Raw genomic sequence first — 14,455 nt, 5'->3', positions numbered from 1 at the left:
TTCTCAGTTCCGTTTTAGAGTTTAATTTGAACTGATGATCTTCTAAGTCTTTCAATGCTGCTTGTAAATCTTGCAGGGGCAATGAAATTTTTGGAAAATCCTCTGTAATAAACAATTGGATGTAAAATTTATCTTTTAATGAATTTAAATGAAGATCTGAACCTTTTTATATATTACAAAAATGATGTAACAGACAAACAAGACAATTAACATGAAGCAGTCAGTCTCACCGTCTTCTTCTTGATACATATCGCGATTGTAACGGTCATAGAGCGCCGGTGAGCGCTCTCCTGCCTCCACGTCACGACCTACAAGAATTGATTTTTTTCTTAAATAACAACTCACGATCGTAGCTAGAGGGGTAGGCAGAGACCACGGACCTAAATCACCGTCGTCCACATCTCTAGCATGTTATTTCTAACTTCTCACGTTGACTTTGTGCTAACTACAGACACTATAAAATAAGTTTCCATCTTCAACTAAATACAACTAAAAGAGTGAAATGCAAATTGTACCTTGTGGTCGTTGTAGCGGCGGTTGGGACCGTGTACGTGGAGGTAGGGTCGCAGCCGGCGGTCGCACTCTTTTCGTCCGCCCGCTACTGTAGCCGCTGTCACGATACCTAGATGTTAATATAATAAGTAATATAATTCATAAATTCATTGAGTTAAGATTCATATTTGGTTATTAAGCTGACCTGAAATCGGTATCGGAATGCGCACGCTCTACAGGACGCCGGCGACGACTCGCGCGCATTGAGCGCCTGGAGAAGAAAAATAGTAAAGTGATAATTGTGAATAATTTCTTACGCAAATAACAAAAAATAATTCTAAACCTACAAATTATGTGTATTTACCTCGTTGAAGGATGATGATGTCGGTGACTTCGTTTTGGCGGCCTTGTGCAGACATAGCAGCATACGCGCCAGTACAGAAATCTGCAATTATTTTTTTCCTATATTTTTTAAAATATTGAAAGTCACAGATACAATTTGCTGTATTGAGGTAGAAAAATATTTTCCGCATTATAGATATATTGCTAAATATTTATACTAGGCGTTAGAAAAATATGAACTATGACACATATTACTCAAAATTAAATCTGGATGACCTGAACGATGAAGCCATGACATCTCCTATGTTGGAGAGGCAGAGCAGCATGAGTGGAATGCCCAGGATGGCGTAGAAGATGGTCACCACCTTGCCAGTCTGCGTCTTGGGCGCGATGTGACCGTAACCTAAAAAATAGCACAACTTCATTAAAAAAAAACATAATAATTAATTGATTACAAAATTTAAATTATAAGTTACGTATAACCTGAACAAGATACATTGTGTTACAATTAAGAAATAACTGCAGTCGACCAGCTGTGACCAGTTAAAGTGAAGCTCTTACGTCATTAATATTCTTTAGGTCAAATTCCACGCCTGCTTTATCAATGCTATGACTAGTCATTCCACTTTCGCTCCAAGAAATTTAATTTAAAGTTTAATCTTTAGTTTTATGAAGATACATATAAGCATCGGTGGTTCAGTGGTAGAATGCTCGCCTGCCACGCGGGCGGCCCGGGTTCGATTCCCGGCCGATGCAATCACTTTTTGTTTACTATTTTATAAAAATACTAAAAGATTTAATTACGAGTTTCACAGAATTAAAAACTTAATTAGGCGAAAGCAATCGTTTATTTCTATTTTAGTTAGTTAGTTAAATTATATAACTTCTAATAAATATTAAATTGTATAGCAATTAATATAGCTAGACAAACATTACGAAAGTGGGATAAATTTCGGAACACAAACGGAAACCATCAAGGGCGAAATCTTTCGCAAAACAATAGAAAAATAAGTAATGGATAAATTCATAATGACCTTCGAATATTTCGCAAAATTTCAATAATTTCCGTGATTTGCTTTGTTTTTGCATCATTTGCTATTTTTACAATCTTTATATATAAAAGAAAGTCGTGTTAGTTACACGATATGCCTGAAAATTGGTGAGGAGGTAGCAGCCAGGAGACGGACATTGCATACTATTTATTCATTTTTTTTTCTTTTTCCAAATTATGCCTTGAAGAGCTGCTTTTTATTTAACTTATCTATATATAAAGTTTTTTTATATATAATATATCCACGCGGACGGAGTCGCGGGCGATGGCTAGTTTAATATATAATTAGAAATTGATGTATGTTGTCAAAAACGTGGTTGATTAATACCTAATCACGCGTAATCCATGGGAGTCGTTGAACACCTCGGTGTTCCCGCTGCTCGTTTGCCCCCTTGTTATAAAAAAAAACTTGGATAATCAAGCCCCTCAGTAGGGTGATAATGAGATGTAATTTTTAAGAACAATCAAATAATTTCATAGTAAAGATCTCTTTTATGGTTATGTGGCTGAATAAATACGTTTAGATTCACGCTTTGTAGGTAAAGAGAAACAAGACTAAAATCTAATATAAAATCTTTAAACTCATAATGTTAATATTTATCTCTCTTAAATAATTAAGCAATGTTATTTTATTACAATACAATAAAATTTAAAATCATAAAGACTTTAAAATAATAATTAAATGATGATATCACAATATTACCTTTATTATATAAAATAATACGTATACAAATTTAGATAAAAGGTCAGAATAGTCATGCAAACTAAATCTATTGTGTTTTCTTAGACTATTATAATTAGAATAATACTTCTATTGGTGATTGGTGATGTAACCACACAATGACCATATCAAATCACTAGTGCGTAGTATCCATGGCAGTGGTGGCATAGCAGCGGTGGCAAACAGTCTGGTTGCATAGGGCATCGCGTTGCATGCGCACTCTCTCGGTGACCGTCGTATCAAACATAAGTTTGTGTGTGAACTGTGCTTTATATTTATTTTAAAAATGTTTTATGGTTAGTAACTTTTTTTTATTTTATTAAGTGTGTTAATGCTTGCGTTGGAAAAATTGTTTTTTATTTTTAAATTGTAGTTGTAAAAAATAATTATATAATAGTTTTGTGTGATAATAACTATTTTAGTATAATAAAAATATTAATTTAATTTTAATTACTAAAATATATAAGTAATAATAGAAAAAATAATTTTATTTTAAAATCAAAAACTATGAAAATTGTTTTGGATCGATATTCCAAAATGTTATATTAAAAAAAAACAATTTTATGAAAATTGTCAAACGTATTCTTTGCTGTTTTTATTCCTTAAATTTAATTTAACTTATAAACTAAACAAAAAGCTTAAACTCATTAAACAACAATTTGATATACATATGTTTTCGTTAAGAAGTTTTACCATTTAAATCAATTATTCACAAAATATCAAAAATTTTATAATGAAAATAGTAATTTTCAAGACATATATGTATTATATATTATGTTTTAATTACTGATATCTTAGATAAGGCCCGGGCTTTTCCAAAAAGGCTGCGTTGCTTCACAACGCCTTGAAGTTTCGTTGCAAAACGTTACAACAAACCAGTACTTACATTTGCAAATGTTAATATTTCATAGAAATTTATAACTTAATAGTTACTATGTTGTTTTATGTGTTTACTTTTAATTAATCGTGGTTTTCTGAGACCAAAAACTATTTTAAAAACATATTATTATCTCTTTTTGTTAAAGAGAATGTGAGAGATCATGTATTTTTATACAAAGATTTTAGTGTCAGAAACCAACGGTAAATCATTCATCTACTAAAAGTTCTATAATTTCCCGGTAAAAAAAAACTAGAAAAACATTGTAAAGAGTTACAAATAAATGAGAATCAATTTATCTAAACAAAAGTGTGCGTAATTGTTTCGATGTGTGAGAGAGCTTTGTTAAGGTCGTGGTTAATAGAAATCTGTAAGCTCTGCCTACCCCTGTAGGTAATAAACGTGCTTGAATATAACAATAATGATTTCATATTTAAAGTCAAGAAATACTTGAATACTTAAGGGCCATATCTATCGCGAATTACTTTTATTAGACCATTGTCAAACGCTATGTCAATTAAGTTTACATTGTTATATCAACAGATGGCGGAACATATTACTAGATCACGATATTGATTTATTTGGTATCTTTATCGACTAGCCGATCGCATTTCAGTAAAGTTAACTCGCACCAAGATATAACCAGTGTTTCATTGTGACTACTCGATACATTTCCAGTGAGAGGGAGACCTTTTTGGGACTGCTTTACACCATACTGTTTTCTCTGTGTTTTTTACAATAAGTGTAAAAGGCTATATGTTTTATACACGTGTTTTAGCAGTGGAATTCCACGTTTAGAATCATCTAAATCGTACACACGCTGCGTTATTCGCTCGCCTCTCGTGTTTACAGCAACAAATCAAGTAAAGTCCCACGATCTGTCGTCGTGTTATGTCTCACGGCACAACACGACGACAGCCAAATTACAGCGGCTTTGTTTTTGCGATCAGCAAACGGAAACTCTGCTCAACACTTTTGTCTAAAAAATGAACACTCTAGGATTACACTGCAAATCCTTGGGTCGAAAACGGACTGTGAAATTCTTATGTTTTTTTATCACGTTATAAGTTTCCACAGTCGAAACATATCTAGAAACCATTAAGTAAACCCATTTTATTGTAATTGAAAAAACAATATGCCTATTTTCAAGAGATTTTTGCATATTCCTTCAGCATCTTTAGTATTTTCCTACCTCGCTTCTTTTGCAATGAACCATAGTATTCGAAACGATGTCATCTAAAAGACACCATCTAAATCTATACCTAATAATAAAATTGGATTGTCTGTATGTATTAATGAAAATAAAAATCATATTTCGTACATATTTGTAAACAATAGAAAACCAATTCTTAAAAATGTTTGTCTGTCTGTCCGCAAATCCGCGTTCGTTTCGGCTAATCTCCGAAACCGCTGTACCGATTTTGACGGTAAGGTTGCTGATGCATGCGGGCATATTATAGTATACTTTTTATGCGCAGACAAGGTCGCGAGCAACAGCTACTATTATTAAAATTAGCCCATTGATCTGTCTTACAAGAAAGTACTTACAACCCATTACGTATACAATAAAATTATCAATGTTCCAACTAATGTTTTTTCGAATTCAAGTACGATAATATGGGGAGCGTCGGTGGCTCAGGGGTCAAGCACTTGACTTGCAATCTGCGGGTCCTGGGTTCGAATCCGGGTTTTCAATTTTCGATTTACATATGTACATTTATCCGACATTCTTACAGTTAAGGATAACATTGTAATGCAACCTGCACATATCTGAAAAGATATTCAAAGATATGTGTGAAGACAACCGACCCGCACTTGGCCAGTGTGGTTGGCTATGGCCTAATTACCCTTAACTTAGGGTAGGCTCTGAGCCCGTCGATGGGGACGTATAGTGAGCTGATGATGATGAATATGGAAATCAATAAATAAAATAGTGAAACAAAATAAGACTTTACTAATTTCCCAGTGAGAGCAAAATATATTGCCGTGAACTGTAGTAATGTCACATTCTCAGGGTAGTTTGCATTTACACATCTCTGAGAATGTTTTAGCGTCCATGTGAACATCACACGGAAGTATTATCTCACTAAATACAATAAATAAACACAAAAGTGTGCATCCCGGAGACCTAATTTAGTCCACTTTCCCTTCCCACCCCTTTTCTCATAAGGAAAGGATGGGAAGTGGAAATGGACTTTCCGGATGAGAGGACGCATGGAAGGGAAAAATGTTTTCATTCTGGGCATCCTCTCCTCCGTCGATTAAAGGTCGGCAACGCATATGCAATAGCGTATGTCTATGGGCAACGGTCAGTTCGCTATTTTGGTGATTTCAGGTGACTGCTCGCTCGTTTGCCACCTTGTAATATAAAAAAAGGTAGAAGCGCTACTAATCCTAACCATCTTTGTATTTGCTGCATAATATAATTAATTTTTTCCCGTATGTTTATGATTTTTAGGCGTTACGGTAGATCAGTCGAAGATACGAATAGAAACGCAATACACACTGTTTAAAATTGGTCTAATGGTATACAGTCATACGTACAAACATTTTAAACAAACTTAGATAAAATTGTAAAATTATTTTATCTGTACCTTTCTGTCTGACGATGAAAAAACCGTCAACATCTTGATGATATAACGTTTTAAGCAACTACAAGTTTATCAATGTCCAACCTAGATTTATTTCACAGCCAGTGAATTGAAAAGTATCAAATTGCATTAGTTGTCGTAACTTCGATATTTGTCGCGTAACATTACATTGGAATCATTATAGACTGTTCGTGTTATGTTCGATAACTATCTCATAATATCTTTGTGTTAACTAAATTCGCATCCAGAGTCATTAAGAGTCACTTAAAGTTACCTTAGTAAAGATTTCTCGCAATAAATCTCCACTAAGTTTTACCTTTAATGACATTGATAATGTTAAGTATTTAGTTAGAAAAACAAAAAACATTTTATTATCAATGTCACATCTAACTTAGGATTATAAAGCTATACATATAAAGTAACATGGCCGTCAAAATCTGAATCAAATATAAAATCACACGCCCACAATATTCATATGTAGAGTCATAAGGTTTTTAGGTCTAGGTCAACTTTAACATATTTGCATTAAAACAAGGGTTTATTGTTTATTATTTTCCTTAATGACATTAATATCAATAAGCATTGAAGGAGTTAAGCTCCATGGCTGCCAAGTCGCCAAACCTAATAGCCGGACAGAGCAGCCAGTTTGGTCGGACATTTGTGTAGCAAGGCCGGACACCCTACATTGCTGAGGACTTTGTCTCAGTATTAATAGGTATAACACTGTCGTTTGCGAAATGTAAAAACATAAAAAAGCCGGACAACCCGGACACCGTTTATTTTGCACACACGCAATCAAAAAGCCTGTAAATGTCAGGCTTTATCCGGACGCCTGACAATATTATTTATAGATATTAACGCGTAGAATAATATAATTTAAATTTTGATCTTATTCTTAAGGAATTATCATGTAGATATTAGGTTTTATGAGTCAGTTTGTTAGATTGTGCGAGGTGAATTCAGATATTACGGCTGATATTTGTAGAGTAGTGCCACTTTTTAAACTGGTATTACGTAGTTACATGAAGGCAGAAAAATGTTTAATAGTTAACCGTATATTACAGGTAGTGTGTACTGGTGGGTCACCCTAATAGCTGTATGTTCAGCTGAGAAATGGCGCTTCCCAGAGAAGACGGCGAGGTCGGCGCGCATCGACTCCAAAGTCAAGTTCAGTGATCCATCTATCAACAGTAACCAGAACTTCCTACCGAACAGGTGACTAATAACAGAACAAACAAATTCTCTTGTTTTCGTATATTAAAGAAAGTAAAGACGTGGTTAAGTGACCAATACCCGAAACATGAAACAATCATTTCGTGTGCCCTGGTGGAGATATTTGCAGCACTCTACTTCGGTGTAGAGGAAAATATTTCACAGTTATGTTAAGGGGAACCACAAGTGCACCTTTATATGCGTCTCTGGCGCCTCCAGAGTCCCCTTATACCATGGGCGATCGCTCCTAGGTATTAAAAAATAGAAGATAGAAAATAATGAGCAATATCAAACACATTTTGCACTGTCACGATGTTTGTTGTATAAAAATAATATTTAAAATTATAGCTAAAGAATTTTTATAAAGATAGATTTATTCAAAAGTAAATAATTACAATTTTATAACAATATTCTTTTAAGTGCATTAAAATATATATCCAAAATAAAATAGAGAATGAATCAACTTTGTAAATACGATTGTTACAATCATTATACAATATTAATTAAAACAAAATAGAAATGTTAAATATTTTATTATGAAATACGTTGTAAAACAAAAAATATTATAAAACTTGTATTACAGGTCTAAGCGTTAATTACTGGAAAATATTTATTAATTCGACAAAATCACAAAAGGATCTGCGCAATTAGATTTAAAAAAAAACAATTCAAACGATACTCTAAATGCTTAATATAAATTAAACAAAGAACGGAAAACAAATGAAGTCTCAGACATTTGGTTTCCTGCAGATCTCACATCAAGACCTTGACATCTTGAATAAAATCTTATTGTACTGGCACAATAATTTATGCAATCATGGATCCTAATCATCATTAATGTAATTATTTTACACGCCAAAACCACGTAATCTAGCAGACACTTTCAAAACCTTGGTAACTAACCACGATAGTTAGTTACTTGGGTATTACCAGTATTGTTCTGTTCTGTTATCATCTTAAGGTCAAAATTATGAAATCACATCCGATTCTATGTGCAACTTTGCGACGCTACAACTGTTACACTACTTACTTACTGTTACTACAGTGTTACAATTCTTTTTGGAGATCATTATTTTCTCAATTGGAATAATCTGTTTCTTGAATTAATCAATAGAAACAAACAAATATTGTTGTGCTGTTTTTTAACAATTTCGGACATTCATGTGGTGTTGAAAAAAAATATATTGTCCCAATTAAAGAGAAAATATATTACGAAGTTTCTTTCTCTAATTTATTTAAAAAATTCAATCCGTGTTATACAAATGTACTGGAAAAAATAAATAATTAACTGGCAAAGTAACTGGCCAAAAATAAAATTAAATATTACGATTCAAACTTTTTAATGCATCTTAGTCTATGATTGGGGAATCCCCAACAGCAACTCGCCCAACCAACTGTTGCTCCACTAGTGTGTCAGGGTCTTTAATTAAAAGAAACCTGCTTCAAAAGTATGAAGAAACATCTGATTTATTAACACTGTGAGTGCACCATTGAATCTTTTGAGTGTATTACGTATTTTTACTTGCGATAAAAACCTGTTAACTTACGAAATTGTTTGTCCACAAATAGTATTGTATTCTGTTTAACACATACAACGTATGCTTAAGAAATTATATTCCAATAATAAATATTAAACGAGTATAGACTGTTATTTTTTTTATAAATTAACTTAAACAATAGAACATCAACCAAAAACCCGGTGAGGCTGTAAATGCCTCCTCAAGGCAAACAGTGGCAATTCAGTCATAAAAAACCTGAAAGACTGCAGCGGATCGATGTCAACATGAAGTATTCTCTTATTCCAGAGGGAATATCCCGAACAATGCGGTACCGAATGATCTAATAGATCAAGCAGCGTCCCAGAACTTTTACTATCAGCCGGGTGCGGGGCACTACGGAGACGTGGTCCGGCCACCGCAGACACAAAAAGTTCCCTTCCTCATGCATCAGACTACTGAAAAACAAATATTTGAAAAACCCGTGTAAGTTAATATTGCTTCAATTAAACTAATAGGATTATGATTTATAAACGAAAGATATGCAGAAAAGACCCTGTATTTCTCTCTCTTAGTATCTATTTTGACCGATTCTTAAGCACCAAAAGTAACACAAGTCTGTTCGATAAAGTTAGGGAATCTGATCAAACTTGTCCATTCTTAAATGAAGCCGATTGGTCTATGTGATATGGTAATTTGTGACAACGAAAAAATATTTAGTTCGTTCTACTGTTATCAGGCAAGAATCTGACGGTACCCTGGACTCGCTTGACCGCTGCATGTGCCGGCAGAAGCGGGACTGCATGCAGAGACTGACCAATGCGGTATGTATACAATTGACTTACTATCTGTATGTATGGTTGTCATGAAGTAAAAGACTAACTGTTGCTGATAGCAATAGTAACTTATTTCTTGTTTACTTTCAGCGCGTTTGTGGCCCAAACATGAAACTGTGTTGCTTCACTGACAACAATCCTTCAGGTAACTATTTACGACCAATAATATTTTTCAAACTCGTTATTAGATACTCGAAGTTGCATAAAATCTTCACACGATTTTTATAATATTCAAGTCGTCTTAACAACTTGTCTATATGCAAGTGTTAACATGAAATGGTTTTTTTATTCTCTTAATAAAATGAATATATTTAACAGCTGTCAACCGAGCAGAGTATTTCAACGAGCTAGTGGACGAGCGGCCCATGTTGCTGCCGGGACGTGCCCTCAACAGCGGTCCCTTCCCGCCCCCGCCCGACTCTGTGCTCACTGGCGCCGGCAAGTACGCGCCCGGCCGCGCGCCTGACGCCATGCTGCTGGCCGCGCTCGATATGTACCGCGCACAGCCCGCGCCCGTCAGACCCCGCCTCGGCCCGCTGCTGCCCACACGCAAGCACGTACCAACGCCGCAGCTCAATCGGCCCGTGCTCATTGGCACCGGCGGCCCTAACGCTCTACACCGCGCCGGCACTCACATGGTACCCAAAACTAACTACATACCGCCCGACAACGCCAAAAGACCGCTGCTCGTTGGACCCGAAGGCCCCTCTGGAGTCGTAGGACCCTACAGAATCGGCCCTCAAAGTCAACACCCTAAGCCTTTGGTTATCAACGATGAAAGACCGGGACTAACGAACCCCAACGGACAGAATTACGAGGGCAGTCTCATTCCGTACAGCCTGCAGCAGGATTTGCACCCGAGCCAGTCTGCTCAGAGACCGATCCTCGTTGGCCCTGGAGGCCCCACCGGTGTCATCGGACCGGAGTACAATCAGCGACCTATTCTGGTGGGTCCAGGCGGTCCCACGGGCATCATCGGCCCGCGCAGACCTATCCTGGTCGGTCCCGGCGGACAGCCTGGTATGATCGGACCTAACTATATGCCGACAGCAAAGCCAGGCATCCGACGGCCCGTGTTGGTGGGCCCTGGCGGACCGACGGGGGTCATCGGCCCCTACAGGATATACTTTAAGTAACATAATGTTAGCTGTATTTGTTAAGTCTTTTTTTTTAACATGACTGCAAGCCAACCGCGGTCCCATAGGATTGTTTTAATGTAAATAATTTAACAAAACTTTAATTCGTGTAAGAAATATTTTAATACTAAAATGTAAAAAGCTTATTATTGTTAAAGATAGACCTACTTATGTATTTTGTTTACGAGAGATGGAGAGAGAGGACAAGACATATTCTTGTCTATCTACTCTAGTCCACAAACATGAAATGACGAAAAAATATCCCGTAAAAAAACTAATACATAATTTAATAAATTTTAAGTTACCACATTGTGTTTGATTTGTTTACAATTCATTAATTTTTTTTTTTTAAAGCTGAGATTATATAGTACGTTTCTTTGCAGTTTATACGTAATAAGAGAAATTGTAAATCAAATATCATAACATTTTGTAGACGTCATAAAGTTTATTTAATGAGTCCAATTATTTTTAAAAATAAAACTTATCGCTGGCGTGGATATAAAAATTTTGACGTATGTCGACAGAAGTTGGACCGAAGCCAACCACTAGCTCACCAAACTCGTAAGTCTACGTTCTCTGATACTAACTCGCCTTGGCTCCTCTAATAAATTGTATAAAGGAATTTATAGAAAATTGAAAAATTATCTAAACTAAATAAAACGGAAATAACTCAATTCATGGAATATTTTTCCATCTTGATGGTACTTATTGATATGTTACTTCTTTAACAGTTTACACAAAAAATAAATAAACTACAATTGCCTATGGAGTATAGGCAATTGTATTGATCCATCCATCTTAATAAATCCAGCCAATTCATTCCTAAACCTTTTGAGTAATGTAGAATGTGTTCTCTCTCTCTAGAGTCGGTCCCTCATGGCTGAGGATCGTGGTCAGCATCAGGGTTAGTTCTGCACTACACTTGGAATGTGTTAATTGAAAGAAAATGTGTAGTTACAAATCATTAAATTAGTTATAAATTATCATTAACACGTTGAGCGCCTCGCGTATTTCTATGACAATCCCGTTCAGGCCACATGCGCCGCTTACATATACGCACTGGTATTAAAGGACCGGTGTTTTCGATGGCAGTATAAAATAGTTTACATTTTTAACGCAAAATAGTGTAAAATTTTATAGTTCTCATGTTACACGCAGTCAGCCACCAATGGTTAAACGGAAAGTCTAGTGTCAGCCACCGATGGCTGACGTGGCGCTCAACGTGTTAATGTATTCCCTTTTATCAATATTGGAAATAAACCAATAAAACTTCTTTGAATGACGGTTAACCCAACGAAGTATTCAAACCGGAATTATGTAAACAAATGCCATTAACGATCCAAGTGCTCTCCCGTATTTTACGATTACACATTAAACTATTATTGACTTTATTGGCTTGCATCGACGAGGAATACATAATTCACATAACTTCTTTTAAAAGAAGACGTTTGAAATGTAAAACATTTTTAACCTTAAAATGTTTGGTTCGAATTTAAAATTTAATTAAATCAATATGTTTATATAAAAACGGCTAAACACTCACGTATATTTGTCCGGTGGCGACAACGACTAGTTTCGAGCCCATCGGGGGCCCTTCATCAGGGTGAGTGGGACTTGTATTATTTCGCGGACGCGGTCCCTCATTCACTCGTACGTGACTGTTTAGCCGTTTTATATAAGTTTATTATAATGTCTCACGAAAGTTTGAATTGTTTAAAACAATATGGTCAAAAATGTTTTTATTAAACATGTGCTTACCGATAGTAGTGATGACAATGATGCTATAAAAGAGTGCACCAGTAAAGGTCCACTGAATGTGGTCAGTGCTTTCGTTGCCGTCCCACCCCCGCACCTTCATCTCCAGTAGTATCGCATTCTCGAAATCCTGTGCAAATTATAAATTCGTCATTTTATATTGAACAAAATAAGCTCCTAAAAGCATCACTACGAAACATGATATTCCATAGTTTATCGTTCATTTGGTTACGTCTATCTAATTTTAATATGACGCCTTCAGGAGCCTTGAATAGGCATTCACTGAACTACCGCGCACCATCTTTTGACCACATCATCAGTTAACATCTAGTGGGATCGTAGCCAAGCGCTAGCTTATACTATATATAAAAAATTGCTGTTAATGTTTGGTTGGTATACCTTAAGCATGTCAACAACGTCTGACGTCCAGTTGGTCTGGTTGAGGAGTGGCACAGTACGCGTCATGTGCCAGATGCTTTGAGTCGTGTTGCTGCGGATCTGGGAGATGTTCATCTTCACCTGAATAACATCGCTAAACATTACCAACCCATTTCATCTTTAAAGTTTCATATTTCTATTGAAAATTTAAACTATCGAACCTGGTATCATCTACTTTAACAAAAGACTAGCTGTCGTCCGCGAATCCGTCCACACAGAATAAAAAAAACGTTAATTAGCCTATGGTTCTAAATCATACCTTCTAACAAACACCATAAATTTATATGACATTTTACCGCTTCGAGATTTATGGGTTAATCAAACACTATAGAGTAGAGTATAAAATGTGACCTCTCTTTCGTGTTGTGCCTCGAGCCGCTCGAAGGTGACAGCGCCAAGGATGCAGTAGGCAACCACCAGGCTGATCATCACGAAGTGAGAGAAGACTAGTGAGCATAGCTTCCACGTGTAGTACAGCACCTGTACCATTGCGATTCACGTTTTAATAACAAGAAAGTGGCAAGCAGTTTTCCAAGTGGCAAGTGACCGCTAACTGGGCACCAGTCTATTGTCAGATCGTTTAAAATAATTTACTATTATGCAAATTAATTCAAAATATATTTCAAATTCAACAACTAAAATCTAACTCGAATATTTTCAGAACAAAATAATATTGTTTTCTGTTGGTATACATTGTACAGAATCGATTCATTTTTGTTAAAGACCATCTATCAACTTAAATTGACAACAGTGACCACTCAAATATGCGGTTCATTTATCAATAACAAATGAAGACAGGTTTTATTTATTAATGTATGAACAACGAGGTAAAGAAATAAGCAACAATTCTTTTTTTTTTATATCATAAGGTGGCAAACGAGCGAGCGGCCACCTGAAATCGCTGATATAGCGAAGTGACCGTTGCCCATAGACATACGCAATGGCATATGCTTTGCCTACCTTTAATCGACGGAGGAGAGGATGCTGAGAAAGAAAATATCTTCCCTTTCCATGCATCCTCTCATCCGGAAAGGCCACTTCCACTTCCCATCCTATCCTTATAAGAAAAAGTCTGGGAAGGGAAAGAGGACTAAATTAGGCCTCCGGGAATTAATTATTTTAAGTCTTCATTTATTACTTTTATGTCCTTAATAGGTTAATATATGTTTACCTTAGCACACTTGCTCGGCGGCGGCGGAGGATACTCCGTCACACGCTCCACGCGCATATCACGACGCGACATCTTGCACGCACTGGACAATAACTATTTGTTTACCTTACAGTGACTAGTACCAGTACTTTATATATATTATATGTAATTATCGACATTTTGGTATATTTTCCAACGCACTTTATTTCATTCATTTTATGCAAAAATATTTATAAGTAATTCAAAATACACTGAATTAAAATTATTCGTATAGTTGTGGTCCCAATCACGTCCTTATAAAACTCAACTGTTTCTACTGGAAAATTTTCACATAAAATAAACTATGTTTTACGCACTT

General features: G+C 35.8%; 2 protein-coding genes and 1 non-coding gene across 3 annotated transcripts in view; 2 read left to right on the top strand and 1 right to left on the bottom strand.

Moving 5' to 3' along the window:
* Positions 1 to 14,219, bottom strand: part of galene (potassium two pore domain channel subfamily K member galene) — a 17,481-nt gene extending 3,262 nt beyond the window's left edge. Inside the window, exons 1-10 of the mRNA XM_013317704.1 lie at positions 14,119 to 14,219; positions 13,299 to 13,427; positions 12,909 to 13,028; positions 12,513 to 12,639; positions 1,111 to 1,237; positions 857 to 937; positions 698 to 763; positions 516 to 622; positions 231 to 308; positions 6 to 102 (exon numbers count right to left, since the gene is read on the bottom strand). Of these exons, the coding sequence (XP_013173158.1) occupies positions 6 to 102; positions 231 to 308; positions 516 to 622; positions 698 to 763; positions 857 to 937; positions 1,111 to 1,237; positions 12,513 to 12,639; positions 12,909 to 13,028; positions 13,299 to 13,427; positions 14,119 to 14,190 (1,004 nt within the window). The 5' untranslated portion in view covers positions 14,191 to 14,219. The remainder of the gene's footprint in view (positions 1 to 5; positions 103 to 230; positions 309 to 515; positions 623 to 697; positions 764 to 856; positions 938 to 1,110; positions 1,238 to 12,512; positions 12,640 to 12,908; positions 13,029 to 13,298; positions 13,428 to 14,118) is intronic.
* TRNAG-GCC (transfer RNA glycine (anticodon GCC)) lies at positions 1,520 to 1,590 on the top strand. Its single transcript has one exon. It is a non-coding gene; the product is annotated as a tRNA-Gly (tRNA).
* Positions 2,768 to 11,059, top strand: LOC106121923 (collagen alpha-2(I) chain). Its single transcript, XM_013317756.1, has 6 exons — positions 2,768 to 2,902; positions 7,139 to 7,289; positions 9,092 to 9,268; positions 9,522 to 9,606; positions 9,709 to 9,763; positions 9,937 to 11,059. Exons 1-6 carry the CDS (start codon positions 2,893 to 2,895, stop codon positions 10,752 to 10,754), a joined length of 1,296 nt encoding a protein of 431 aa, XP_013173210.1. The 5' UTR covers positions 2,768 to 2,892; the 3' UTR covers positions 10,755 to 11,059.
* Positions 14,220 to 14,455: the final 236 nt, after the last annotated feature.

This window comes from Papilio xuthus, unplaced genomic scaffold, assembly GCF_000836235.2.
Source record: "Papilio xuthus unplaced genomic scaffold, Pxut_1.1 DF826933.1, whole genome shotgun sequence".
NCBI lineage: Eukaryota > Metazoa > Arthropoda > Insecta > Lepidoptera > Papilionidae > Papilio > Papilio xuthus.
The sequence above is the reverse complement of the archived record's forward strand: the minus strand, read 5'-3'. Positions and strand labels throughout refer to the sequence as shown.